The 27,897-nt window shown below is 40.2% G+C and overlaps 3 protein-coding genes across 4 annotated transcripts in view; 2 read left to right on the top strand and 1 right to left on the bottom strand.

Moving 5' to 3' along the window:
* The window catches only part of LOC134882412 (G1/S-specific cyclin-D1-like), a 31,055-nt gene extending 21,360 nt beyond the window's left edge, over positions 1–9,695 (top strand). Inside the window, exons 2-7 of one of the 2 annotated variants that reach the window (XM_063910078.1) lie at positions 2,479–2,550; positions 3,577–3,805; positions 5,311–5,526; positions 6,560–6,719; positions 8,140–8,288; positions 8,388–9,695. In XM_063910078.1, coding sequence (XP_063766148.1) covers positions 2,479–2,550; positions 3,577–3,805; positions 5,311–5,526; positions 6,560–6,719; positions 8,140–8,288; positions 8,388–8,549 — 988 coding nt within the window. In that variant the 3' untranslated portion in view covers positions 8,550–9,695. The remainder of the gene's footprint in view (positions 1–2,478; positions 2,551–3,576; positions 3,806–5,310; positions 5,527–6,559; positions 6,720–8,139; positions 8,289–8,387) is intronic. The other variant, XM_063910087.1, reaches the window with a different exon arrangement.
* A 3,215-nt stretch (positions 9,696–12,910) lies between these two features.
* Positions 12,911–20,129, top strand: zgc:158868 (uncharacterized protein LOC791147 homolog). The gene is made up of 7 exons (XM_063910101.1): positions 12,911–13,216; positions 13,950–13,998; positions 15,335–15,531; positions 16,341–16,386; positions 16,541–16,659; positions 19,336–19,446; positions 19,712–20,129. Exons 1-7 carry the CDS (start codon positions 12,992–12,994, stop codon positions 19,823–19,825), a joined length of 861 nt encoding a protein of 286 aa, XP_063766171.1. The 5' UTR covers positions 12,911–12,991; the 3' UTR covers positions 19,826–20,129.
* Positions 20,130–20,849: 720 nt separating this feature from the next.
* Positions 20,850–27,897, bottom strand: part of bcar1 (BCAR1 scaffold protein, Cas family member) — a 51,666-nt gene continuing 44,618 nt past the window's right edge. Inside the window, 6 exon segments of the mRNA XM_063910067.1 lie at positions 20,850–22,250; positions 23,189–23,275; positions 24,130–24,870; positions 24,873–25,004; positions 25,256–25,642; positions 26,323–26,418. Coding sequence (XP_063766137.1) covers positions 21,690–22,250; positions 23,189–23,275; positions 24,130–24,870; positions 24,873–25,004; positions 25,256–25,642; positions 26,323–26,418 — 2,004 coding nt within the window. The 3' untranslated portion in view covers positions 20,850–21,689.

Genomic DNA, 27,897 nt, shown 5'->3' with positions numbered 1-27,897 from the left:
GTCTTGTTTGATAGTTATGTTGAGTGTACTGCGATATAAACCTTTGTGATAATATATGTGGTAAGTGTGTCACTGTAATATTCCTAACAAAATTTAACAAAGTATAAGTGGACCTCTGTCTGACACTCAACCATTTAAGGGTCTCCAACATTTCAGACACTCTGGTTCTGTAGGAGCACTGCAGTGCACATCGTGCTGCCTTATTTTGAGCTACTTGTAGTTTGTCTAGATCTTTTTCTGCAGCACTAGACCAAATAACAAAACAGTAATCAAGCTGTGACAGAACCAAAGCATCTAGAACTTGTCTACTGACATCTTTTGGCAAATATTTTGCAATTCTTTTAACAAGTGACACACCCCTTCCCATTTTACATACAACATTATCAATTTGTTTAGACCAAGATAATTTTTGATCCAGAGTTATACCTAACAATTTCGTTTCCTTGACCTGTTCAATTTCAATATGGTTTAAATGTAATAGCAATTTAGGTTCACCTTTTAACTGATGATTTGATCCTATTATTAAAGATTTAGTTTTTCCAGCATTAAGTACTAACTTATTATTTATGACCCACTCTGAGATCTGTTCTAGATCCTTGTTCATACAGTGACTCAGCTCACTTGTAGATGATGCTGCTCCATATATTGTCGAGTCATCTGCATACATTACAATTTTGGATTCTTGTAGCACTAATGGTAGATCATTTGTAAAAATAGAAAATAAAAGTGGCCCCAAACAACTACCCTGAGGAACTCCACAAGTGACTGACTTAATCTTTGACAAACTTCCATTAAAAAAAACAGTTTGACATCGATTGGTCAAGTAACTTTCTACCCACCTCAGCGCATTCAGATTAAAACCATATTGTTTTAGCTTGTGCAACAACAATGGATGATCAATGACATCAAAGGCAGAACTAAAATCAAGTAGTACTGCACCCACTAACTTCCTATCATCTACTTCCACCTTCCAGTCATCGGTCATTTGTGTTAAAGCAGTACATGTTGAATGGCCCGGCCGGTAAGCATGTTGATAATCACTGTTAAGATTGTTACCTTCAAAGTATTTTTGTATTTGGTTAAAAATTATTCTCTCCATTATCTTTCCTAGTGCTGGTAACAAACTTATTGGGCGGCTATTTGTACCAGAAAATGGTCCAGCTGGATTTTTTGCAAGTGGAATAATTTTTGCTATTTTCCATGCCTGTGGGCAAATGCCTTGTTCAATACTCAAATTGATGATATAGCAGATAGGCTCTGCAACCAAATTAGCAACATATCTAAGAAATTTACCATCTAAATTATCCACACCTGGCGGTTTATCATTACATTTACCTAGTTGACATTCAACATCTGCAATTGTCACTTTCTCTATTTTAAATTTACAATTCTTATTTTCCATAATTAAATCATTTATTAGAGAAGTGGAGTTCCTATTTATAGGTTGCTTCATATTTCTCCTGAGATCATTCACTTTATCAAGAAAATAATCATTCAAATAATTAGCAATTTGTACTGGTTTAGTCAAGAAATTCCCTTCTACCTCAAGATATGTTGAGGTGGATTTTGGCTTACGGCCCATCATGCCATTTACTAAACTCCACAGCTGTTTCTTATCATCCTTAATGTCTTTAATTTTATTTCCGTAATACAATTGTTTTTTCTTTTTATTTAATGCTGTTACATAATTTCTTAACCTTCTATAAATTTGCCCATCTGACTCATAACTTGATGAGAAAGCTACAATTTTGGCATCATCTCTTTGTTTCATTAGATCTCTTAATTCATCATCTAACCAGGGTGCTCTAAAGTTCCTTACTGTCAGTTTTCTAAGTGGTGCATGTTTGTCAATCACTTGCATGAATAACAAATTAAATACTGCAAGAGCATCATCTGGATTTAGTTTTTCAAAAATATTTTCCCAACATATCTTTTGAACATCCTTTATAAATGACTCTTCACAAAAACATTTCATTGATCTCCTCACAATTACTTTCGGTCCTGCTTTTGGCACCTTTGTCTTTCTCACGATAATTATTAAATTATGATCAGTACACCCTACTGGAATTGATATTGCCTGTGAACATAAATGGCTAACATTTGTAAATATATGATCAATACAAGTTGCACTTGTTGCTCCACCTTTCTTTATGCATATCCTAGTAGGTTTAGTCACCATTTGTACCAAGTTACATGTATTAGCTATTGTCTGCAACTTGTTTTTCTCCTCACCTACTTCCTCTCTGTCTTTGTTGGACATTATTCACCAAATTATCAGTCAAAGACTATTTTTCCAATAACTATTGTTGTGCGTTAAAAACGCTAATTTTTGCTCGAAACTGAATGTTCTGAATTTTTTTTTAGCTTTCGTTTTTAGTTTGTGCTCTTTCTCTCTCGCTCTCTCTCTCTCTCGCTCTCCCTCATTCGCTCTCTCTCACTCATTCACTCTCTCTCTCTCTCATGCTCTCTTTTATCAAGGTATCCAAGTCTAGCTCTGGTACCGGAAGTACACGACATCATTCTTCAAAATAACAGGAGCACATTTGTCAGGTCAACAAAAGTTCAATATTTAATTTCTTGGCTACATCATTTCATATCATATGATTGTCATGCTCATCAACATTTTCCATAAACACTTGAATATGATATTACTTTACTTAATCAAACTAAAATGACTATACACATCCTTTACATCCTATTATAGAAAAGCACGTCTACTTTATACTTATCTCAGTGGGAAACATTGTCATTGACCTACTTCACTATATTTATCTGACATCTGTAGTTACTACACAAAATAAGATTTTTCAATTTACTTTTCTGTATATATAAATATAAAATAAGATGTTCAAAACAAATTAACGATCCACAATTAGATATATGTATGTATTGACAACTGAAATATTAATACAATTATTACTATTTTGATAGAAGACACTTGCGAAACATGTCATCTTTGCTTTATTATTTATTTAATAATTTCTTATTTATCTTTAAGATTTTGGATATACTAACACTGCTGAATATGGTTTACTTATAAATCAGTGTTTTTACAGTGTGCTTTTAGTTCTTTACCTAAAGTGAATGATCCAAACACCTCCCCCACCACTAATGTTGGGAAACAAACTTTTTTAATATAGTGTATTTTTAAATAAAATACAATGAAAAGGCTATGCAGCTTTATTTTGTCACCTTGTGCCGGAAGTGTTGTCCATTTCTGCTAATCAGCTTGACGCGGTCCGGCAATGATAAAGCGGCGCTGCGGCAGAGGGGGTGTTGGTAAACCTGCCCTACATGCTGCCTCCACACTGTCTGGTCCCGTGAGTCTGTCCTGTGCAACAAAAGAAAGTAACTTTAAGACCGACGGAAAAGAAATAAACTAGCACAGCGACTTAACGGAGACAAACAAAGGATAATTCAATTAACTACTTCTAACATAGCCATTCCCACTGTTAAAGTGGAAATATCTCCCACGAGTAAAAACAAAGTTATAGAACAAAATGTGGAGCGGCTATTAATTAGTAGTTGTTAGCTAATGCGAAGCTACTTTAAAGGTTTGTCACCACATTTAAACAGAAACACAGTGCTGCAGGCACGGGTAATGGACCCCCAGTTGTTGTGCTGTGAGGGGAACAGGCCTGTCGTCCGGAGGGCCTACCGGGACTCCAACCTGTTGAATGACCGGGTCCTGAACGCTCTGCTGCGGGCTGAAGACAAGTACCTCCCCGCTGCGAACTACTTCAAATGCGTCCAGAGAGAAATAGTCCCGTGCATGAGGAGGATAGTGGCTACCTGGATGTTGGAGGTGAGTTAACTCAGATACATGATGGTGGGTGAGAGACTGTCGTGTTCACAGACCTGGGAATTTTAAGATCATTCATCTCCATTTAAAGTATGTAACCTGTATCCAGTCTGCTCACTACCCCCTCTGCTGATGGTTAGAAGGGGGAGAGCGGAAGAAAGCTACAAATGAGCCTGCGCTCTTTTCAAAGGTGAACCTCAAAAGACTCGTTAGTGCAACTTGTATATCATTTATTTTCACTGGTGTTTCTTAATGGAGTTTTAAATGCTGTTGTCAAAGTAGTAACTTATTGGACTTTAGAATACTCGTATTCATAATACATGTTCTCCATGGGTATCATTTTTGATACTGGTCAGCAAAATATTAAAAGAGGCTGTTATAAGGCAAAACGGCTCTGCCTCTCGTTGGCTAGTGATTTTAACAGATTGTAAAGTAAAACAGTTTCCAATGGCTTCCATACATTGCTTCATTACTACTTCCATGCTCCAAAGCCAGTTAAACGTAATGCCGTAGGAAGAAAAACAATTGCAACAAATAATGCATTCTAATCTGTGTTCAAACGACTTTAAATATATATGTAAATCGTTGTGAGCTGCCATTCTGCAGACCACGCGATGCTTTTGTGTTGGGGGTTGAACGTGAGGAAGTTTAAAGTGCTCAGGTTTTAACCTCTTCGGGCTCCATGTTGTTTCCACAGAGCTACACTAACATGCTGTATGTGTAAATCCCTCAGTCACTGGGACTCCTACTGTGTGGGCATAACTTTTATTTTAATGCAGTGCCTGTTGTCTTTTGAGGGTCAGTTTTTGTGATGCAATGACAGCACCATACCACTAATCTGAGAGGGACAGGGTTTCTTTGGTTTTTGTGAACTTCTGACTATATCAGTGAGGCCATATCAACAACAAAATCTAAAAAAGATTCATATAAAAACAGGAGTTTATCTTGAGTTTTTATCTACCTTTTTTCTCTTTGCCAAAACCTTATAGTTAAAGATATGAAACCAATATTTGCAAAACATTGTCATTGAATTGATAATTTACTTTAATCATTGATTATCAAAATTGTGCTTTCATGAATACTTTCTCAAAACATTTCTGGTTATTTTGTTTAGTTTTTTTATTCAAATGGCTTGATTTTGTTCTTATTGTCATGGCATAAATAACACATACCATATTATGCACAGTTGACATCACTGTTAACATGATTCATGTTCTTTGCGATACCTTAAACATTTTATATCAATTAAATTAGTTCCTTTTTACACATAGGTGTGGATTTTTGATTCAAACACTTAAGTTTTGTTTGAAACTGACCCCATTGGTCCTTTCTTTAGATTTTAAATTGATACTCCTCACTCATGGACATCATTTTTCTAAGTCATGATAGCGCTTGGCCAGATATTGCCGTGGTAGCCCTCTGTGAATCAAACTAACTGAAAGTAATTTCTTATGAACCAAATGAAGAAACAGTGTTTAATGTCAGTATTGTCTGGTTTGTGTGTGCAGGTGTGTGAAGAGCAGAAGTGTGAGGAGGAGGTTTTCCCTCTGGCGATGAACTACATGGACCGTTTCCTGTCTGTGGAACCAACAAAGAAGAGCCACCTGCAGCTGCTGGGAGCGGTCTGCATGTTCCTGGCATCCAAACTGAAGGAGACAATCCCACTCAGTGCAGAGAAACTGTGCATCTACACCGACAACTCAATCTCGCCGACACAGCTACTGGTAGGTCTCCATCACGTTACAGCACTTGTCAGTGTCAGTCAAGAAGTCAAACTGCATTAACCCTGAGTGATTATTGTGTGACACCCGGAAGTCTGCGATGGGAAAACTAAAGTTTTTCTTTAATGGACTACTAAAAGTGCTTCTAGAAACCTGTGTGTTGTTATGGTGTTGTTTATGGGAGTTAACTTGGAAAACCAGAACAAATTAATTTCTTTATTACCAAGGCTTGAATAAAAATGAAAACAATTGAAAGCTGAAAACACATACAAGCCCTTTGGCAAGTGGCTGAATAAGAGGGCAAATGCTGACTGAACAAAAGTGACTTGTATGATCAGTGTTTGTTGGTGACTAACAGTTGTTTCCGTGAGGGGCTGAATGGTGTGATACTGTAAGTGTTGTGGCTGCAAGTGCTTGTAGGACAGCATGATCTCCTTTCCTTTCATAAAGGATGGTCCAGGGTAGCAAAAGGAGATAATAAAGGAAGAGTTGAAGGTCCTTTTATTTCCTCTTAATAACTCAAACAGCTCTTATCATGGCTGCCACTCAGGTACTTCTGGGTCATTTCCCTACTTTAAGAACCTTCCTAAGCAAGAAAGACTATTCCACCGCAAACCCAGTCTTAGTGGGGATTAAATAGGCACATTTCATAAGTATAGAACTTATTTCCCTATGTCTGGCATCAGGCCTGCCCGTCTGAATGATTTCTTCGATCCAGACATTCCCTCGGTTTCTGGCCGGATCAGCTTGGATAATACGATCCCAGGGGTAGAGCTTCTAAAAGTTGTAGTAATCTCCAGGCTGATTCTTGAAGCTCCATCACCAAGATACTTTCTACATTGACCAACACTCATGGTCCCCAAAGGAGGATCCCTAATGGGTTTTGATGACCCCCTGACCTTCCTTGTTCTGTCACCTTAAAGCCACAAATCCCCACATGTAGACAGAACCCTTCCATCTCCATCTCTGTTAATCCCTGCATCTGTCTATGGGGTCAAACTTGAACCTGTCCTTATGTCCCTCTCTGTCCAAACAGCAAATGGAGCTGCTGGTTCTGAACAAGCTGAAGTGGGACCTGGCTTCAGTGACCCCCCTTGACTTCATCGACCACTTCATGTTTCAGCTACCTGTCAGGAGAGAGAACAGACCCATCCTCAGGAAGCACGCTCAGACCTTTGTGGCTCTGTGTGCCACAGGTACGCATCGGTCTATATTACACTGCGAGCTCATAGGAACGGTTAAGGCCACCCTGATATTTTTCACAGTATTCTGCTGCAGATTGACCCTGCCGCTTCAGAGTTCAAACATTTGAAATGAGGAAAGGTGGAATCCTTACTTTGCAATTGCTTTACGTTAACACTGAAAAAATAGTGTTCTCTCAGCTGTGGCACAGGTGTTAAATGGATGTTCACCAATCGAAAAGACTCCTGAAGAGGCAATAAAAGTCCTAATCTGACAAAGCTCCAAAACACACAATCTACAAAAACACTGTATTAACTAAAAAAAACAACTTCAAATCCTACATAAATCCTCACATTATAAGGAAAGTAAGTGAACAAATGACTCCTTTTTGAAGAAGAAACCAATAAAACCCTTAATAGATTATAGAGAAAATTGTACATACCCACATAACAGTAATTGTCTCTTCAACTGCTGCTGGTTAATATTTTGATAATGCTTTCATGAGGGGAACATATCTAATTTAATAAGAATACTCTTTTATTCCAGCTGGACTTCCTGGCTCATATTTCAATTTCTAACCTTTAACACCACTGGCCCACTAACCCTGCCCCGGGGTTGTTTTATATATATATAGACAGGCTCGTGAGAAACGGATTGCATATAATGATATTATGTAATTACAATACAAGAAGCTGTTACTGTACTCCTTTACAGTCCTGCTGTGCTTCCCAGCTGTTAATACAGTCATTGTCCAAGCCTTCAGCATCTCATGTACAAAGCATTTACAGATAAACACTACACTATAGTATTCCAATACTTAGCATAGGTAGGTGTATGGCATGAATTGTCTTTTTAGTTTTCATCTAGATTACCTCTTCCTTTCTTTTTTAAAAGGTATTTTTTAAATGCAGTAAGTAGACTCCTGATATGCTGAATTAAAATAAATGTTTCATTTTAATTCATGTAATGAAATAAAACAATATTTCTAAACTATTCTATTAACTTTTATTAAATGTGGAATCCTGAGGCCTTTCTCCTCCTGTATTTGCTGGTTTTCTTGGTTTCTTGGTTCAGGAGTTGGACTTGATTGATTAAAATACTGTGTGCTCTACTCAATGTGCTGTGGGGAAAGCATAATCTGTTCCAATAAAAGGAGCTTTGTGAGCTATAATATGCTATTTACTATCATTGCATTTGACATTGGAGCCACACAAAGTCACGGTTATATTACTTTTATCTTGTGATAGTAAGATTAAGCTACTGATTCATGTTTTTCAATTAGTAATTGTGACAGAATTCATTTTAAAGCAACCCTCCCAAACCTGTGCGTGGACGCTTGAGTTAAAAAATGTTGTTATTGGTTCTCTATTTTTGTGTCACTTGTTATTTATAATGTGCCATATTAATATTCATTTCCATTGTGTGGCTCTGCAGATGTGAAGTTTATTGCCAGCCCCCCCTCCATGGTGGCAGCAGGCAGCATGGTGGCAGCGTTGGAGGGGCTACAGATGAGAATGTTGGGCAACAGCCTGATGTCTCAGAAACTGATGGAGCAGCTGGCACAGACCATCAGGAGTGACCCGGTGGGTACACACACACTCTCACTCTCACTCACTCACTCTGATGCTCCCTGAAGTAAGAGACTGTCTGACTTTCTGCTAACCTGTCCTCTCGGTCTTCAGGATTGTCTCAGGGCGTGTCAGGAACAAATCGAGGCGCTGCTGGAAACCAGCCTCAGACAGGCGCAACAACCCCAACACTCCGTTGCCATGGAATCTAAGAACATCAGCGAGGAGCAGGACCTCTCAACGACACCCACCGATGTCCGGGACATCAACATCTGACTGAGTGGCGGAGAGACAACAGGAGCATGCTGGAGCTGATAAAGAGGACAAAAACACACATGGCTTTGTGTCACATGTGGAGTGCTACAGGTAACAGGACTCAACAGGGATTTGGAACTGTCTACATGAAGTCCAGTATGAACCGAGCAGGACCTGAAGGAGGCGCTGACAACTTCATAAGAACCTTCAGACTGGTACCCAGCTGACTCCCAGAGAGTAGGGGGCAGTTGGCTCCAATGTGTTCTTTTGAAGGCTGTCTGGACCCAGGCCGTATTTAAAAAGAAAATCCTTATCACAGAGACTGATGACGCCGGTATCAAATGTTTTATTCAGACAGAATTTATGAGAACAAGAATACAGATTTAGCTGGCGGCACGCCTCACTGAGGGGTGAGAAGCTCTCGTATGATCAGATGGAAACAGCGTGGGTTCACATCCTTTTACATGTGCATTTTAAGATGATTCTGGAATGCAGCAGCGGGAAATAGCTGCTCTATACAAGTCTATTCTGTTATCCTTCACATTACATGTTATACATATAACCTATACTGTGTTTTAAAACATGTCACATGAGTGTGCCCTTAGCCACTTTAAGAGATCTTACTTGGTTTTAAATATTTTAAGTCATAATATGAACTTTTGTATAACGTTTTTTTACCAGTTTGATAAACATGGAGCCGGACCACATGTATAGTGAGAAGGTCATCACCAAATAGATGTCTTCTACATAAAAACAAATGGGGACAAATGATAAGGTTTACAGTATTGAGCTGTGTGGTTTTACCGATGTCATCGTTAGTGAGGTTTCTAAATTGAGACCTAGAAAAGCGTATCTGTTTGTTTTTCGGCTGAAATCTACTTATGGAATGTATGGAAAACATTATTATATCTTATTACTGACTGCCAAACTGGAACCACTGTTCAGATTGTAGTGTGCATCTCACACCACTAGAGGGAGCTCAGTGCACCTCTTGTGAGCATCAGGAGAAACCCTGAGGGGAATTACATGGACTTACAAAAGTTTATGCAATGATATTTTCTGACTTTTTTATGGGTGGTATGTATTTGCTAGACAGGACAAAACTTGAAGACCAACTACACACACACACACACACACACACACACACACACACACACACACACACACACACACACACACACACACACACACACACACACACACACACACACACACACACACACACACACACACACAGGTTCTGTTCTTCAGGAAAACAGGGGATAAAGCATTTTGGAAAGTATGAAATCAGGTGTACTACTTTATTTGCTTGCTATATTTATTATTTCATATCACTCGACTTTACAGCTTGAAGATGAGTTGTTCAGCTGCTGTTTTAACATTTCTTTGTGCTATGATAATTCTTTTGTAGGGGATGTCCCTCATTTCAAGCTTTTATCGCATCAAGCCCCGTGTTGGTGCTACTTTTTTCTTGTCTGTCCTTAAAGATGAATTAAAGGAAAAGTGATACCACTGTTAAACCTGTTGATCTATATTTTCCAATTAATACCAAATGCACTAATGCTGTGCCTCTATAGAGCGGTGCAGTGATGACATATTTTTTTAGGCCGACCCAAAAGTTAGCATTGCAAGGAAATGTGGATATTATAGCATTATATATTAACACCACTAAAACGTGGAAATGCAATTGGCAGAAGTAAATAGCTATGAAATGCATTCAACTTCTCAAACATTCTCTTGTTAGCAGCCACTATTTTTGGAGTGGAGGAAGCTATCATCCTCCTGCTTCAGAGTATACACACACCTTGAGAAGGCAGGCAGCTCAACGTATGAGAGTCATGTTCTATGGGCAGCACCTTCTGGGCCCTGCCGAGGTGCCGTTGAGCAAGGAGGTGGACATTGTGGACAGCTACACATTTCTGGGTGTCTACATAGATATTAAACTTGACTGGAATAAGAACACTGACACTATTTACAAGAAAGTTCAGTCACCTGTATTTCGTCACGTCTGCAGCACTATGTTGCAGATGTTTTATGACTCGGTGGTCTCCAGTGTCCTTTTCTTTGCTGTAGTGTGCTGCGGCAGCAGGGGGAAGACCAGCTCATCAGAGCTGGCTCTGTCTTTGGAGCGGAACAGGAGATGTGGCAGTGGTGTTGGAGAGGAGAATGCTGAGGAAACTTTTCAGCATTCTGGACAACAAGTCTCATCCCCTGCATGCCACAGTGGTGTCCTACCGGAGCACTTTCAGCCATAGACTGAGACCACCACAGAACGCCACAGGAGGTCTTTCCTCCCAGTGGCCATCAAACTTTAAAAACTCCTCACCCTTCAGTCGGGAGAACTGAGAACTGCCACACCAGCACAATATAAATACCATTATCATAATTAAAAACGTCCTACTTTCTGCTCATATTTTATATTATGCTGCTGTGTTTATTGTATCTTTTTAACTCTGGCACTATAATTTCCTTCGGGATAAATAAAGTCTTGTTTTATCTTATAATAATGTTGGTGTTATGACAATTAGTAGTCTCATTTAGACACTTGTTAGTAACCACTGTTTATGAAGCTTCAGACATTCCGTAGAATGAAATGTGAACATCTGTTGAACATATTTTAGCCACATAGCCCATTTATAGACAAGGGAGTCATGACGTGCTTAAATTCTAACTCATTTCTGGGTTTAAGATTTGTTCCTGCACCACTCTATTGGCTGTGCGAGCAATAGCACTTCGTTCTGACTTATACAATATATGAGATGGAGGGAATTATCTGTACGAACAATTGCCTCAAAGCAAGGCTGGATTAATGTGAGACAAAGTCAGATAAATGAGCTGGCGACACCCTGCTGCACTCACACCCCACAGAAACAGAAATGTAATCATCCGATCCTCGAGGCAGCATGACCTGAAAAACAGCTGCTGTCTTTTGGCATGGAACTGTGTGGTAGGTGATCGTCACCACATTACTGTTGTTAACCTCTGGCTCACCAGACAGAATACATCGATAATCCCTAACAGATATCCAATGACAATGCTGTGATTAATGTGTCTTTTGGATCTAAACAAGTTCATCCGGCAAAGAATTGTTTGGGTGTATGACTTAGTTCAGATAAGAGAAAAGGCTTGGGCATGATTAAAAGAAACCAGCCTCAGAAAGAAAGTTGACAGCAGTCAAAGTCTGACATTTGGTTGACCTATCCATCCACCCTGAACTCCCTCTGCTATTAACTCCCTAACAGTGTCATACTATCTCCCCCTTTACTCCCAACAAACCCGAGTCATGCCTCACATGTTATTGTTTTAAAGCGATGAACAGATGAATGAATAATGAACAAACAATGATATGATGTATATTATTTTGGCTCTTGTGCGGAATGGGTATTTTACCTTTTGTACTTTCTAAATGCTGAGGCTTATACTTAAGTAAGAGTGTGAATGCATGCTTTTTAACCAAGTATTTCCAATCTGTGATATAACTACCTTTGCTAAAGTTAAAAACCGGTGTACTTTGTTTATTACTGATGGTAGTCATGACGATGAATGGTAACACTTTGAAACTTCATTGATCGTGGTACCTGTACTATAACTACTACTACTACTACTACTACTACTACTACTACTACTACTACTACTACTACTACTACTACTACTACTACTACTGCTACTACAATTACTTATTTATTATATATTTAGTATTGAAGATATTCAATACGATCTAATCCCAGAACATGTTATGATTTATATGCCAAATACCTGCAGTCATATCACCCTAACTTTTCTTTGTGTTTAGTGATTGTCAGTATATATTAGCATGCTAAGCCAGCTGCTGAACATAGGAAACATTATGCTGAACGTTTGATTGTCATTGTGAGCAGGATGTATATTTCTCTGTCTGTCTGTCTGTCTGTCTGTCTGTCTGTCTGTCTGTCTGTCTGTCTGTCTGTCTGTCTGTCTGTCTGTCTGTCTGTCTGTCTGTCTGTCTGTCTGTCTGTCTGTCTGTCTGTCTGTCTGTCTGTCTCACTCTCTGTCCTCAGTTATCTCCAGAATACTTCACTTACTGGCGTTGTGGTAACTTCCTGTTTCTGCAGCTGTGTTTAACACAGACATTTTCCACAAATTCTCAGTATTGACATTATCACAGATGTAGTCATACTCTCTGGGTGAGTATTTTACACTTCCTTTTGATGGTGTATAAGAAAAAGTACCTTGCACAACTTGAATGACCACATTTTTAAAACTTCCTTGATGCGCTTTCAAAACACAAAGGTAGTGTTAAGACAGATGTGTGGTTTGCTCATTGTCGGCTTTAGGCTTAAATAAATCAGAGCAGCTCCAGTCTGTACTAGTCAAACAGGTATAGTTTGGTAGGCTGATAAGAAAACAGGATAACAAGTGACAAAGTCCATATTTCTATACACAAGGGTGAGTCCTCTGAACACACCTACACAAACCACAAGTTGATGACCCACACAGCTCACTTGTTCAGAGTCTGTGGAGGAGCAGTCAGACAGCTGCCGGGACGGCTGAGATCAGGAAACATGTCAGAGAAACTCAGGGGTAACATTTTAGTGACGGGGGCCAACAGAGGCATCGGTCTGGAGCTGGTCAGACAGCTGGCACAGAGCATCGGAGAGAATGCTCATATCTACGCCTGCTGCCGGGAGATCGAGGGGCCCAGGGCTCAGGTGAGACACACGCACGCACGCACGCACGCACGCACGCACACACACTCACACACACACACACACACACACACACACACACACACACACACACACACACACACACACACACACACACACACACACACACACACAGTGGAGTGAAATCTGGAACAACACATGTAACACGAGCAAGATTTGTTTTGGTATTATTTATTATTAATAATTATGTCATCAGTCTCTGTTGGGGGTTGATGAATAAGCAACCCTCCAAACCCTGTCCATAAACCATGAATTAGCGAGTGCTTTAACTAAGTTTTAGATACACATTTTAAACTTGATGTAACACACTAAAGGCATGTCATTTTGAAAAGAACATATCATATTGTGACTTTTAAGGGCTGGTCTAAATTTGAATCTGGAAGATGTCGCTGCTGAGCGGGTTAAGAAACGAACCTGGTGGGTGTGACTGTGGACAGCTTCATTGTCCAGGGCTTATTGAAAAGATTAAGTAACTGGCAGAGACGTCCCTCAGTGATTGGGTTGTGCTTTAAAATGTTTCATCAAATGGCATTTAACAACATTCCTTGCATTAGATTTGTACAAGGCAAATAAAAAACAAGTTGTGCTTTTTATTTGCCTTGTGTTAGTTGTGTTGTGTCTGTTTTGGTTTATTGTCAGAGTACGTACTCACTGTCTATGCATTCTCATCATCTATTATTCCCTCATTGTCCATGTCTCCCCCCCCCCCCTGCAGGCCCTGAAAAACCTCTCCACTCCTGGGAAGATCACTCTTGTGAAGCTAGGTGAACACTGCATGTCCTCATGAGTCTGTGTACAGACTGACACTCACTGACAGCTCTCAGATACCACTTTCATTAGTGGTTCACCCTTTAAACAGGCAGACTGACTGATTACAAGTCTGAAGACACCTGTGATGCTAATTACAGGACTTGTCCAGGCCAGTTTCATTATTTAGTTTTAAAAAATGATTCTGTTGAACCACAATTCAAAAGCAATGTCTGATTTTCATTCGTTATTTTTCAACTATTTTTATTTATTATTACTTTTGTTAGTTTCAAGTTCTTTCAGTGACCGTTGTGGGGTTTTCTTTCTTTAACGGAAGGGTACCAACAATTTTGTCCACGTCTGTATATATATGTATATGTAAAAAAGCATTTTATGTAAATGAAATATATAAAAGGTCAGTATAGTATGTCTAAAATATGACAAAAAAAAGTGAAAGAATAGCATGTTAAAAATACCATAATATATTATTTCAAAAATAACAGGAAAAGTCATAGTATAGAATGTGGAAAATATCAGAAAGAAGTTATAGTAACGTTTAGATAATATTGGAAATAATAGAAAATAACAACATATAGTAGTATGTCAAAAAATATGATAAAAAAGCACATAGTACAGTACGTCAGAATATAAAAGAAAAAGTCATAAAATATTCAAAAGAAACATATTATAGTATGTTGAAAACTTATGACAAACTACATGTGAAAAAAAAAACATGTAAAACGGAGTGTGGTATATTTATAAATATCAGAAAAAATATCATAGTACTGTATGTTGGAAACATTCATTGTATAGTATGTCAACATTTCTATTAAAATAATACACAGTAGTATGGCTAAAAAGACATACAGTAGCACAGTATGTAGGACAATATCATGTACAATTTTATTATAGTATTTTAATAAATATAAAGTATTGTATTTTGAATATAAGAAATAAACGTTTCACGTGTCTCTTCATGTGCTAATGTGTGTGTGTACATGTGTTTTAAATGTATTATTTAAAGAGAAACACATTCATTAACCTGAGCATTCGAATCCATCAGTTAAAGGTGTCAGAATTAGCCATGGAAGCTAATCTACATCTGCAGTCCCTGGCAGGTTGATGGCATTTAAACAAGACATATAAACACAAGAGCAAAATTATTAAAGCACATATGCACAATAAAAGGTCCTTATATCCAAAAACGGTGACACAGAACAGACACAAAAGCACATCCATGGGCAGAGAGAAACACTAATAGACACAGACAGTTAGAAGAATACAATGAGCCCAAATTTGTGACCCAGGATTAAAATGCGAATAAACATTGTGAGTGTGTTTGTGTTTGAGCAGACTTATCAGATGAGGGCAGCATCTCATCTGCAGTCCAGGCAGTGAGCAGGAACATGGAGGCCGGGGGGCTGAACCTCCTCATCAACAATGCTGCCATCAACAGACCGGAGTCCCCAGCCCCACTCTCTGCCACCGGGAAACAGCACATGATGGACGTGTACGAGACAAATGTGGTCGGACCCTTCCTGCTGGTGAAGGTGGGTTGTGTTGTGGTCAAACAGACGCAGGGGAACAGATATGAGCATGAGGGGATGAAAGGAGGTGACCGCTGCATGGTTGCAGTGCTGGAATGTAACCCAGTACATTTACTTGAGTACGAGTACAGTGCTTAAAAAATGTAGGTACTTGTACTTTAATTGAGTATTTCCATTTTATGCTACTTTATACTTTTAAAGAAAAGTGATACTTCTTCCTCCAAAGCATGTAGTTTCTTATTGTAGTCTATTTTACAGAATTAATATCTAGCTACTTTCCATCATCAAATATGAATTAACTAATTAATACTATTATAGGTTAAGCTTCCCACTAGTATATAAAGCAATTTAAATAAATCCCAACTTGAGTGCAACAGTGAAGTGATGACACATTAATGCACCAATTATGTTAATATACAAAATAAAAACATGTGCTAAATGGGTCATTCTGTATTCTGTATCTATTTATATTATATATTATAATATTATGTAGTTTATTTATATGTTTGCATATCATATATTCTGAATATGTTAAGTGACTTGTAACTAATTTGGTTAGATATATCTAGTAGAGTAAAAAGTACAATATTTGATTCCAAAATGTAGTAGAGTAGAAGAATAATGTAGCAGAAAATGGAAATACTCAAATACCCCCAACTCGTACTGAAGTACTGTGCTTGAGTAAATGTACTTCCGTACATGACACCACAGCAATAGTTGATACAATAGCAGGTAACTTGCAAAGGTAGATACAGATGGAGTGAGTACGTGTGTGTGTTGCATTGTACACACTCCCCCTCTCTCTCTCCCAGATGCTGCTCCCGCTCCTCCAGAAAGCTGCAGAGATGGACTCTGAAGGTAATGAAGTGAAAGCAGCCTGAATTACTTTGTTTTACAAACAAACAGACATAAAGTGCTATATTTTCATATTTATATTATAAATATATATATTTATAATATACTTATTCTGAAGCTATGTGCTGACTCAGGTTTCTGTCTCTCTGTGTCTCAGGTGATCAGATGTCCTGCAGCAGGTCGGCCATCGTCAACATCTCCACGCTCATCTCGTCCATAGAAAAATGTCCAGAATCCTTCCACATCGCACAGATGTACCCTTACAGAACAAGCAAGGTACGAAATATTTCTAGAAGACCAAGCTGTATAATTTGGTTTACAACGGGATGTGACAGAAGACAGAAGACAGAAGAGCTTCAAAGTCCAGAGAGAGAAGATCAAAATAAAGTCAAAGCTAAGGTCCAAATGAGACCCTGTTTCTCATACAAATGCATGTTCACCCCACACGATACATTTACTTATTTCCAGCATTAAAGGATAGGGCTTACATGAACTCTCCCAAACTTCCTGTGTCAGTCAAAGCCCATTGGTTCCATTAATGTTGAAAAGATTTCATAATAGGGTATATAGTTTATTTTATTCATACATTTCCTTAAACAGCTGACCACTGTCGTTTTTATCAAGTAAAGGAAGTACATTTGTTGGGGACCATTTATTTATCATTGTATTTATTTATTTTTTTTTTTTATGCAGGAAGCATACACAACTGCTGCTAGCTGCAGCCCGAGGCACTCTGTGGTGACTGTGGTTTAGATTGTGGTTGTTTTTGCGGTTGTGGTTATAAACTGCTCATAGATCCAGCTAGCTGTAACCCGAGGGACCAAGCATGTGACAGAAGTTCACTAGCATACTTTGCGCTTGCGGGATTAGACTGGCAATATTAATGCAGCTGTACAAGAGTGTTCAATTATGTAGCCAGGATTTAGCCTTCTCTAGCCGTCATTAGCAGCGCTCCCTGCCGTGCGTACAATTCAGTAGTGTTGCAAAAGGTTCGTAAAGATACCACACGCTCTGGGTGTGGAGGGGATCATGTGACAGTCATTGAAGTCAGCGCACAAAGGTGTGTTCAATGCTTTACTCACTCTCCTGTTAGTTCTGTTGCACCTGTTAGGCATGACCCCCCCCCCTGTCTGCTGACCTGCCATAACTGCCTCAGCCTGAGTACAGCTGTAATGAGGCAGAATAAGTTAAATGAAGTTACTCTGATAATGTCTGTTTCGTTTATTCCTCTGCACACGTATTGCAGCAGTGATTAATATGCTGATGATATTCGGCCGTGTTTCTCTGACAGTAGCATAGCACACGGCAGGAGAAGCACATAGAGAAATATGCACACGTGTAGACACTTTCATAGAGGTCAGCCATTAATCACATTAAGGGGTATGTGTGAATCGCAGGCCTATTCTAAAATAACAGTCAGATAATAATTGAAGGCTGTAAAGTTTTGAATTATACTTTTGTGAGTTTTGTAACGTACAATTATATTTTCTATTATCTAATCTGCCAATCAGGATATTGCCAAGAAGGTTGACACATACATAAAATCTGCTTTGGTGTACATGGTGCATACATAAACACAGAAAGAGGAATAAAGTTGTTTTTTTAAGAAATCTAAATAAGTGACAGCTAAATGTGTTAAGCAAGTACAATAATAATTTGGCAATTTGCACTGAGAAAACCAAAAGTATGCAATAAACAATGCCTGGCGAAAAAAAAAAGGTCACTCTAATATTTGTTGGACCGCCTTTAGCTTTGATTACGGCATGCATTCTCTGTGGCATCGTTTCCACAAGCTTCTGCAACGTCACAACATTTATTTCTGTCTTGCATTAATTTGTCGCCAAGATCTTGCATTGATGACGGGAGATTCTGACCACTGCGCAAAGTCTTCTCCAGCACATCCCAAAAATTCTCAATCGGGTTCAGGTCTGACTCTGTGGGGGCCAATCCATGTGTGAAAATGATGTCTCATGCTCCCTGAACCACTCTTTCACAATTTGAGCCCGATAGATCCTGGCCTTGCTATCTTGGAACATGCCCGTGCCATCAGGGAAGAAAAAGTCCATTGATGAATAACCTGGTCAGTCAGTATATTCAGGTAGTCAGCTGACGTCATTCTTTGGGCACGTTGCTGAACCTAGACCAGACCAACTGCAGCAACCCCAGATCATAGCACTGCCCCCACAGACTTGTGACCTTTTTTGCCGGGCAGTGTATTTATATATAAAATTTAAATGTAAGGACTTGGAGTACATTCTAAACTGTAAACACAAAAATCACCCAGCAAACCTCCTTCAATGAGGGAGAAAAGCTATCACAGTTGTCATTTACATTAAAATATAAACGATATATATTTATATATATATATATATATATATATATATAAATATTTATATATATATATATATATATATATATTTATATATATATATATATATATATAAATATATATATATAAATAAAGAAATAGTCACTCAAGCCTGTGCGTAATCGTGAACGCTGTGCATGAAGCCGTTCTATATTTTGAAGTGGTCATTTCAGTATAGTCTTCAGTCAAATATTGAAGTCATAGACAGATATTTTGGATTGACATAAATACCATTTATTGTTAGAAAAAAGTCACTTGTGTGTGTTATTTAATAAGAGAGAATTATTAAAAACACAGAGGATCCAGAGGATATCTGTAGTAGCTGCAACCCTGCAGAGCTAAATTCTTCACAGTATCAGTTGACGTGTATAATTAACAATAATGATGAGGATGTATAAGAAAAGATGTCAGTCTGAGCTCAGCTGATTTGACTTTGGGATAAAAGGGATTTAAAATTTGACATTCAGTCATGAACAGAATTTCCTCTGATTTGATTGAATGTTTGTGGATAGCTTCAGAAACATGTTTCCATGTTGCTTTAGAAATAAATATAACCCTCTGCTCTTTCTGCTGCTGCTCACCAGGCAGCACTGAACATGCTGACTCGCTGTCATGCTGAGGAGTTCAAGAGACACAACATCCTGGTGACGGCGGTCCACCCAGGCTGGGTGCGCACGGAGATGGGGGGAGAAAAGGTGAGCTGATGGGGGAGTGACAGAGGAGTACAGACCACCTTCTTAATTCATGCAGGAAAAACTGGTTTCAGTGGAGAAGTGGTACCAGAGCTCCCAAAAATGATATGTATTCATACTTAAAGCTAAGTAAAATCGAACAATTTTAGGTTAATATAGGTCCCCGGTAGTTCCACGCTGATGCCCCCACCCTGTAGACGTGCAGCTAAGTCCTGTGAATTCTCCTGACTTTCTTTTTTCTTGTGATTGTTTGTCTCGTCTCCCCCAGGCTCCTCTGACCCCCGAGGACAGCGTGGCGGGCATGCTCAGTGTGATGCTATCCCTCAGCAACAAGCACTCTGGGATGCTCCTGGACTGGCAGGGCAACACAATCCCCTGGTAGCTGTCAACCTGTCAACCTGGTAGCTGATGACAAACACCCAATAAAAGATGGAGTCACATCTGTGATCAACCAGAAACCTGGATCATGAAGAATGATGTAAACTTAATACTGATACACACTTACTGTAAATGCACTTAGCAGCTGATTAAATTAACAATGTGGACAATCCAAAGAGGAAGTGTCTTTATCAGAGATACAACAGGAAACACACTTTGTTGTCTTTCCACAGTTATGTTATAGGCCTTGTACAATTACCTGTCAGAAATAAAGTCAACTGATCTTAATAAAACTGAAGAAAAATCTCTTTCTAAGCGTCGTAGACTTTATACCTGTTCCAGTCACACCAACTTCCCGAGCCCAGAGATCTGATTCAATTCCCTTCAGAAGTATGCCAAAATACTTCCCATGCATGAGTTTTAGGTAGCTGTTGATTTATGCACTCTAAGAGCACACAAACAACACACACATATTGCTAGTTGAGGGTATAAAAAATTCATTATTATTATATATTTAAACTGCGCACAGCCATCAGTCGGGACTTTATCTGTGTCAGACGCCTCGTTGTTTGATTTAGTCTGAACTCAAAGAACTGTGTTTCTGTGTTACAGTCTACTTTTGTTTATTAGTATTCCCACAGGGTTTTGGTTTATTGTTTGTCTTTTGTGTATTTTGTAATCAGTTGTTAGCTCTTAATTGGTTCTATTTTGTACGTTTGTTTACATCCAAGGCCTTTTGGCTCTTTGTTTTGCCACAGGCTGCTTGTAAGCCATTTATTTTGAGCTTTTCTTCATTACACAACTTTAATTGACCAAATCCAGCTGGTTTTATACTGATTTCCCTTTTCCTGGGACATAAAAAGTGCTTAGAGTAAACGCTCTGCACGTTTTGTGATCTATAGATGTTTCTTCATTTGCATGTGTTTTTGCGCATTTTCTGTTTTTATGTCGGCCACCACTTGGTTCACATATAATTCACAGTTTATCACCATCTTCGAATATTTAAAAGAAATGACCATACCACAGTGTCAGAGAAAAGAAGAAAGCAGGTTTAATTTCATTTCTAGTTTTGAACCTTTTACACTCCTTTTCTCTAATACATGCCTCTTACAAAACAACTTACATATAGTTCCTCAAAAAAGCCACTGAGGGCACTGAATCAACTTCCACCTGCAGCAGTGGACCTGTGCAGGGTGTGGATCGTGTTGCCTTCACTGCTCGATTGAAATCAGTGTGAAACTCACTGCAGGTGGCAACATGTTGGCTGTGTGCTCCAGTGCTTTTTGGAAAGTGTGCCTTTGTCAACGATGGAGAAGAGCATAGATGTACTACAACATACAGTCATACATATCATCTGGAATTTACACATCCATAACAGTAATGATACACGGGTCAGGAATCAGAGCCAGAATTATATGGTATAGCAATATTAATAACAATTATTGATATTGTCTAAAAACTACACTTAAGGTTTTATCTTTTCTTTCTTCTTCTTCAAAAAAAGAACCATATATTTATATTTATATACTGGAAGTCCTCTTTCTTTCTTGGTTTTCTGACTTAACAGTAACTTAAATATTTACAGTGATTATTTTACAACCATTGGCCCAGCCCACTGAAAATAAAAATGTTCCTTTGAGTAGAATAAAAAGGAGGGATGGGGTAGGAATGGTCCCAGTGGAAGGTGAGGTAGGAAGGGAGCAGAGGGTGGATGTGGGGTCTCCTCCACCCCACACTGGAGGGGCTCCACAGGTCCTCCTACCCCGAGCTGCAGGGGCGTACCATCCCTTCGTTCCGGGGAGGAGTCTCTGCCCCGTGTTCCTGGGACTCTCAGTTTATGTCACTGTCACTGTCACCCCCCCCCCCCCCTACATCACCAGCAGCTGCCCCAGCACCATCCTGAAGTGCTGTGTGCACCCCGCCAGCTCCCTCACCCTCTCAGTCATCTCCCTTGCTGCTCCGGGGGAGGGGTACTGAAGTGCCGCCGTCTTCGTACTGATCACGATGTCTTTGAGTTTTTCGCAGAGCGCGTTGCTGCTCTGGGCGACCCGGGCCCTCACGTCGGAGGCCTTGGCCTGGCGGGACAGCGTGTCCCCAATGAACACCAGCTTGTGCGCGCTGAGGATGACGAACTTGCTGTGCGCCACGAAGATCTTCGGGGGTTGGTTGGAGTTGACAGCGGTGAAGAAGGCGTCGATGGCGTTGGTTACCGTGGTGACGTTCTGCTCACACTGCTCCTGGTAGAAGAGGAGGAGCTGCCGGTCACCGTGGCACAGTTTGGAGGAGGAGGAGGAGGAGGAGGAGGAGCCACAAGAGCCGTTCTGGGCCTGCTGGTTGGCTGTAGGGTGCAGCTGGGGCGGGACCCAGCCCGTCATGTCGTTGTTGATTGGCCGGCTGACTTCCTGCTCCAGCCGCTCAAACTGTTTAATCTGGAAGGAGAGGAGGAGTCAATACTCAATGCTTAAACTGAAAAATCTGTTTTAGCATTATTTGAATCAAAACTGATAATGATTCCAGTGTGAATGTGGAACCTGAAGAAAAAGCGTCGCTCATAGGGATAAAAAAACAGAATCAATATCAAACCTGCTGCTGTACGGAGCTTTATATACTCGCTTTGCTCAGAGGGCAGTTGTTAATACAATCTATATAGCTCCATCATATATAAATGATATGTTACATAAAAAATATTTGTCACTATTTGTCGGCATAGTAGGCATACACAAATATATTTTTTATATTTGCAATGCATCACACAATAAAATCTATAATGGCTATAATCTATATTATATTAATCGCTGTTGTTTCAGGACAGCGCTGTTTGTTGTGTGTGTGTGTGTGTGTGTGTGTGTGTGTGTGTGTGTGTGTGTGTGTGTGTGTGTGTGTGTGTGTGTGTGTGTGTGTGTGTATACAGGATGTCTCTTGAGTTTGGTTTCCCCTTGCTTTCTTGGTTGGTTGTAAATTGAAATTTTGGCTTGTAATTCACTTTCCATAAGTAAAGCAAATCCACGAAGAGAAGAAAGGGAACTTAAGGGAGTATATTTAGTGGCTGAGAGTGCTATGTTTTTATGTGAGTGCTTTAATTATTAAACGTGAAGTTTGATTCTAAAACCGTAGATTCATTTTGATGTTAATTTAATAAAAAATACACAATCTGTTAAATAGATGCTTAAATAATACCTGTTATGCTCATCTTACATAGATCAGTAAATGCAGCTAGGCCTAACAAAATAATGGAGAGCTGATAGATTATATTTATATTTAAAAGTATTGCTCCAAGGAAAGGATTAATGATTTATTTTAATATCAGTAGCTTCCATTCCTTTCCCCTCGAGGCTTGAGGATGTGTGAACAGGGTAAGGACAGGTACCTGTTGCTGTTCCAGTTGTGTCTTATGTCTGCTGATGTTGCCTTTCTCCAGCAGCTGTTTTTGGTTCTTCTCAAACTCTTCCTTTCCCTGACAGATCAACACACAGAAACACAGCTGTTACACCCTGTGGACACACATTACTCATTATAAACACATCCCTCTGTTTCTGGATCAGTAGACCAAAATCGAATAATACACAGTCTATGTCTCCCTCTAGTGGTGACACAGGAACTGCAATATCTTTGGTTTACTTCATCTTGTAATGACACTGAAGGTCAGTCAGCTGTTTTTATACTTTATTTGACAACCAGATATTTGTCATTAATTTCTAGCGGCACATGCCAAGGCCAGCAGGATAGCTTGGCACCATTAAATAGTGAAAAGCAACTTCAAGTACTTTAAGATACATCTACACACAATAGAACAGAGTGATAGCATGGAGCTTCGCTGTGTTTGTTTCCCCAACAAATGGATAATGAGCAACCTTTGTGTTTGTCAACATTAACATGCCTGTTACTTGAGTTTTTAGTTAAATTAATTGATGTATAGTTGTACTGACTCCACTTTTATAATTGCCAGTTGGTACAGACTATGGGATGTATTAAGTGTTTATTGTTTATTTAATGGGTTGATAGAATTGGGCAAATGCACTCTTTTATTTTAAAAATCATTGTATTTTTTTGCATGGTCCTTGTTTAATCAAGACATAGAAAGAAAGAAAACTAATATAAAAATGAAAAATAATTACAATTTCTGCAAAACCAAAACTATGTGAAGTATGGAGTGCAGACACTCTGCTCTGATTGGCTCCAGTGCATCACATGAGCACAGTCTCAAACTGAAATGTGTTTAAACCATGATGGGAGTATCCTGACTTAAGTAAGTAACACAAAACTTCTATCTTTTCTTTTCTGTTGCCACTTTGTGTAAAGTGTGTGTACCTGTAAATGTACGTAGTCGTAGTCCTCCATCCAGCCCTCCTCTGTGCTCTCGTATGGCCTGTCCCCACCTTCCTCCTCCTCTGCAGCGGTGAACTTTGGTGGCGAGGGGAGGGGTCGCGACTGAATGTGCACCTTCTCCCCCCCCTGATAGCTTCCACTTCCTGATCCTGTCATGTGACCGCTGATCTCTCCTGGGATGGGAGGAAGCGGAAGCTGCTGCTGCTGCCGGTTGTTCCTTTTGAAGAGAAGCGAGGCGTTACCGTGGAGGAAGGAGGCCAGCTGCTTGGCGTCGTCAGGGATGCCTCGCGCCGTCATGATTAGCCGATCTAAGTCATCCCCTCCTGGAGGCGGCGTTGTGAGCCCAGTGTGCGACCAGGAAATGGCGTCCAAACCCTGACTGTGTTGAATCAGACTCTGGAAGACCTCCTCCATCTTCCCCACCTGACGGAACAGCTTGGTCTGCAGGGAGCGGTCCGTGGCCTGGGCGGAGTTTGCCACAGCGCCTCGGGCGAACTCTAGGAAGTCCCGCACGGTGGAGCGCACACGGTCAGCCGCTTGATGGATGGCAGGAAGGTTGCCTTCCAGTTGAGCAGAGCTTCTCCAGTTTCCAGTGATGAATGACATCATGAGGGACACGCTGGACTCCACGGCCTGCTGCAGGCGGGACAGACGCTCCATGGCCTGCTCCAGGTCCAAGATGAGGGGTTTCCCTGGAGCGGAGCCGGAAGTGAGGAGGACGAGGAGGTGTCTCGGACTGGGACCATGTCCAAGGAGGAGGCAGAGTGGTTGCTCCGTGTACTTCCTGTGCTCGAGGCAGAGAGCCGCTTGAAGGACAAGCTGAGGTCCTCACTGGTGGACTGGGCGTCACGCACCACCTGGAAAACAAATCTGGAGTAAAACCAATGCTAACAAGATAGCAGTTTTAATTTCATCAGTACAAACTATCATAAGGACTTTTATATTTATATTAATTATTATAAGAGGTTTTTTTGGGAAATGATTGTAACTTATGTCCACAAATACTTACTGCATGATAATGTAAAAGCTGTAAATGTTCAAAATGATGACGGCTCAGGCATCAGAATACAAATATAAAATCTTGCCCCTGCCCCTTTAATTGTCCTACCTGTGGAGGCACATCGTAGACGTTGTTGTCTCCCCTCTCTCCCCCTTTCTCCTCTCTGTCCCGGGGGAAGTCGTACACGTCCTGGGCGGTGTGTCCTCCCCCGCTCCGCAGGCTGGCGGGGATGTCATAGATGTCCTGGTGGGGCTGGCTGACTCCGCCCCTGTCTGCGCGGTAATGCTTGTCAGTCAGGATGGGGGGCGGGACATCGTACACGTCCTCTGGAATGGGCGGCTCGTCATCGTCGAGGAGATTGTTGTGCGGGTACTGGCTGGGGGGGACGGGGACTGGCTTGAGTTTGGCAAAGCGAGGTGGCACGTCGTAGGTCTCCTCTCTGATTGGATGAGCGTCAGGGACATCTTTACTAACAGAGGGGGGGAAGTCATAGACCTGAGGGGAGAGGGGGAGAAATATTTCATTGTTATAAAAAATGTCTAAAGTAAAGCAAGTACAATTGTGGAATGCTGTTGGTTAACACACAGCATTTAAGGTGTGCTGCTCCTCCCTGCCTCAATGACAGAGACCAAGAGAGGCCTAAGAGGCTTCCACAGTTCATTACATCAGGAAAAGAAAAATTAAATATCGTACTGGGGAAAATGAAAAAGATCCGCATTATTGCAGGACAGTTTGTCTCTGCATGCCACAACATAAAGGAATCAGACTGAACTGCTCAATTTGTATTGTGAGATAGAGAGCAGTGCTGGTCGAGAGGCACACAGAGGAATACAACTTTATTTTCTGATACTTGTAAAGCACTTAAATACTAGAGTACAAATGAAAAGACCCACATATGAGCCTGAGTGTGCATGTGAGGGAGCTTGTGTGTGTGTGGGTGGGTGTGTGTGTGACACACAGCTAGTGGGTCAATGAGTGATAACTCATTCTTTTCCCAGGAAAACGCTGAATATTATACCTTTAGATTGACCACCGATTTATATCATAGCTTTCATAAACATTGCAGTAAGGACGCAGTACACCGTACACACACACTTACAGTACATCTTTAAGTTGTCAGTATCAATCAACTTGTCATATTTGTGAAACACACACACACACACACACACCCTTACCGTCTGCTGTGTGTGCTTGTCCGAGCCTACTGGGGTGTCATATATATCCTGACCACTAGAGGGCCCCTTCACCACCATGGGAGGAGTGTCATACACCTGAACACAGAGAGGAAGAGGCACATAATTAAAACATGCTGTTACACACATCACACTGAAAACACACACACGGACACACAGTCACAATTAAGCATGCCAGCCTATTTATTTAAATATAATGGAAAACCAGCGGGGACAATATGGCCTGCAATATATCATTCCTATTAATTCATTAATTTAAATTAAATCCATGCAATCTGGCCCTGGAAAGCAAATTAACACTGATAGATGGATTAAACAATGTAAAGTAAAATAGCATTTAGTTCATTTAAATTGAATGCAATCTAAACAATTAAGACTCTTGTAAATAAAATACATTTTAAAAAATCTGTTAAGTTTTTTTTTAGGTAACTTAAATAATAACTTAATTCAGCTCTGACTCTTCCCTGCAGATACCCATTCTGCAGTCATTTCTCAGTGTTACACAACTGTATAATGGGCCAGATGGGAGATGTAAATGAGTGTAGTTGTTGGTACCAGATGTTTGGATAATTTCATCACAACAATTTAAAAGAAGCTGCTTTCATCGTGCTTCTTTACACGGTGTCATCTAGGGACATAAAAAACAGGCACACTGATTTATTCAGGAAGTTTGTTAATCATATCATTACTGAACGAGAAAAATAACCTGATAAATATATGAGAGGAGTCTTATCAACAGTTTCTGGCTGACAGGATTCAGGACACTGACATACCTATCTGTTGGCTCATATGAAATGCCTGGTGCAAGTACACAGACACAGTGTGAAGGGAGCTAACGAGTCATAAAACAAAGCTTAAACGGTTGAATGCCTCACATCTACTGCCTTTGTCTCGCGGGAGAGGGAGAGGAAATGAAGAGGTAGAGAGGAGAGGAAGGTAACACAGGTGCAGGAAGAGGATTAGAGGAGAATAAAGGAGAGAAACGGGAGCAGGAGGGACAGAAAAGGGAGAAAGGAGGGGAAGAGAGCTGAGCCAGGAATGTGAAGCAGTTTTGATCACATGACCACCGCTTAACACACATTTTTGAGTAAGGTTGCCGTCCAAAAGTTTTTGTTTGAGAAGGTCCCTAACTGATTAAAAGGACACAGAGAGCTGTTCTAATTCATTAGGTTATAGGAAAGGAGCTTCAATGCTATATTTGTTATATGTGAAAAGGAAACAACTGATCGTGACAGACGGGTTACGGTCCATATTAAAGAGGCCCTATTATGCTATTTTAGGTATGCCCTTTCCTGTAGTGTCTTATACAGGTTTGTGCATGTAAATGGTCTGCAAAGGCTAAAATCCCAGTGTTCCCTCCAGTTTCTGTCCCACAAAACCCCCACAATTTGACAGTTGGACAGCATCCAACCTGAGGAGAAGATCTTGAAACTAGCCCCCCTATGTATAGAACCCTGAATGACGTTTGAATGAAGCCTGATAAAGATGAACATTCACTGCTCTGTGTGTGTGTGTGTGTGTGTGTGTGTGTGTGTGTGTGTGTGTGTGTGTGTGTGT

This window comes from Eleginops maclovinus, chromosome 2, assembly GCF_036324505.1.
Source record: "Eleginops maclovinus isolate JMC-PN-2008 ecotype Puerto Natales chromosome 2, JC_Emac_rtc_rv5, whole genome shotgun sequence".
NCBI lineage: Eukaryota > Metazoa > Chordata > Actinopteri > Perciformes > Eleginopidae > Eleginops > Eleginops maclovinus.
This window is presented reverse-complemented; position numbering and strand designations above follow the sequence as displayed.

Excerpts from the sequence above, each read along its gene's own strand:
- zgc:158868 (XM_063910101.1), top strand. The coding sequence starts at position 12,992 with ATGACCCACACAGCTCACTTGTTCAGAGTCTGTGGAGGAGCAGTCAGA. Across the intron at positions 16,660-19,335 it reads ACCCTTACAGAACAAGCAAG|GCAGCACTGAACATGCTGAC; the intron begins GTACGAAATATT and ends GCTGCTCACCAG. Across the intron at positions 19,447-19,711 it reads CGGAGATGGGGGGAGAAAAG|GCTCCTCTGACCCCCGAGGA; the intron begins GTGAGCTGATGG and ends CGTCTCCCCCAG.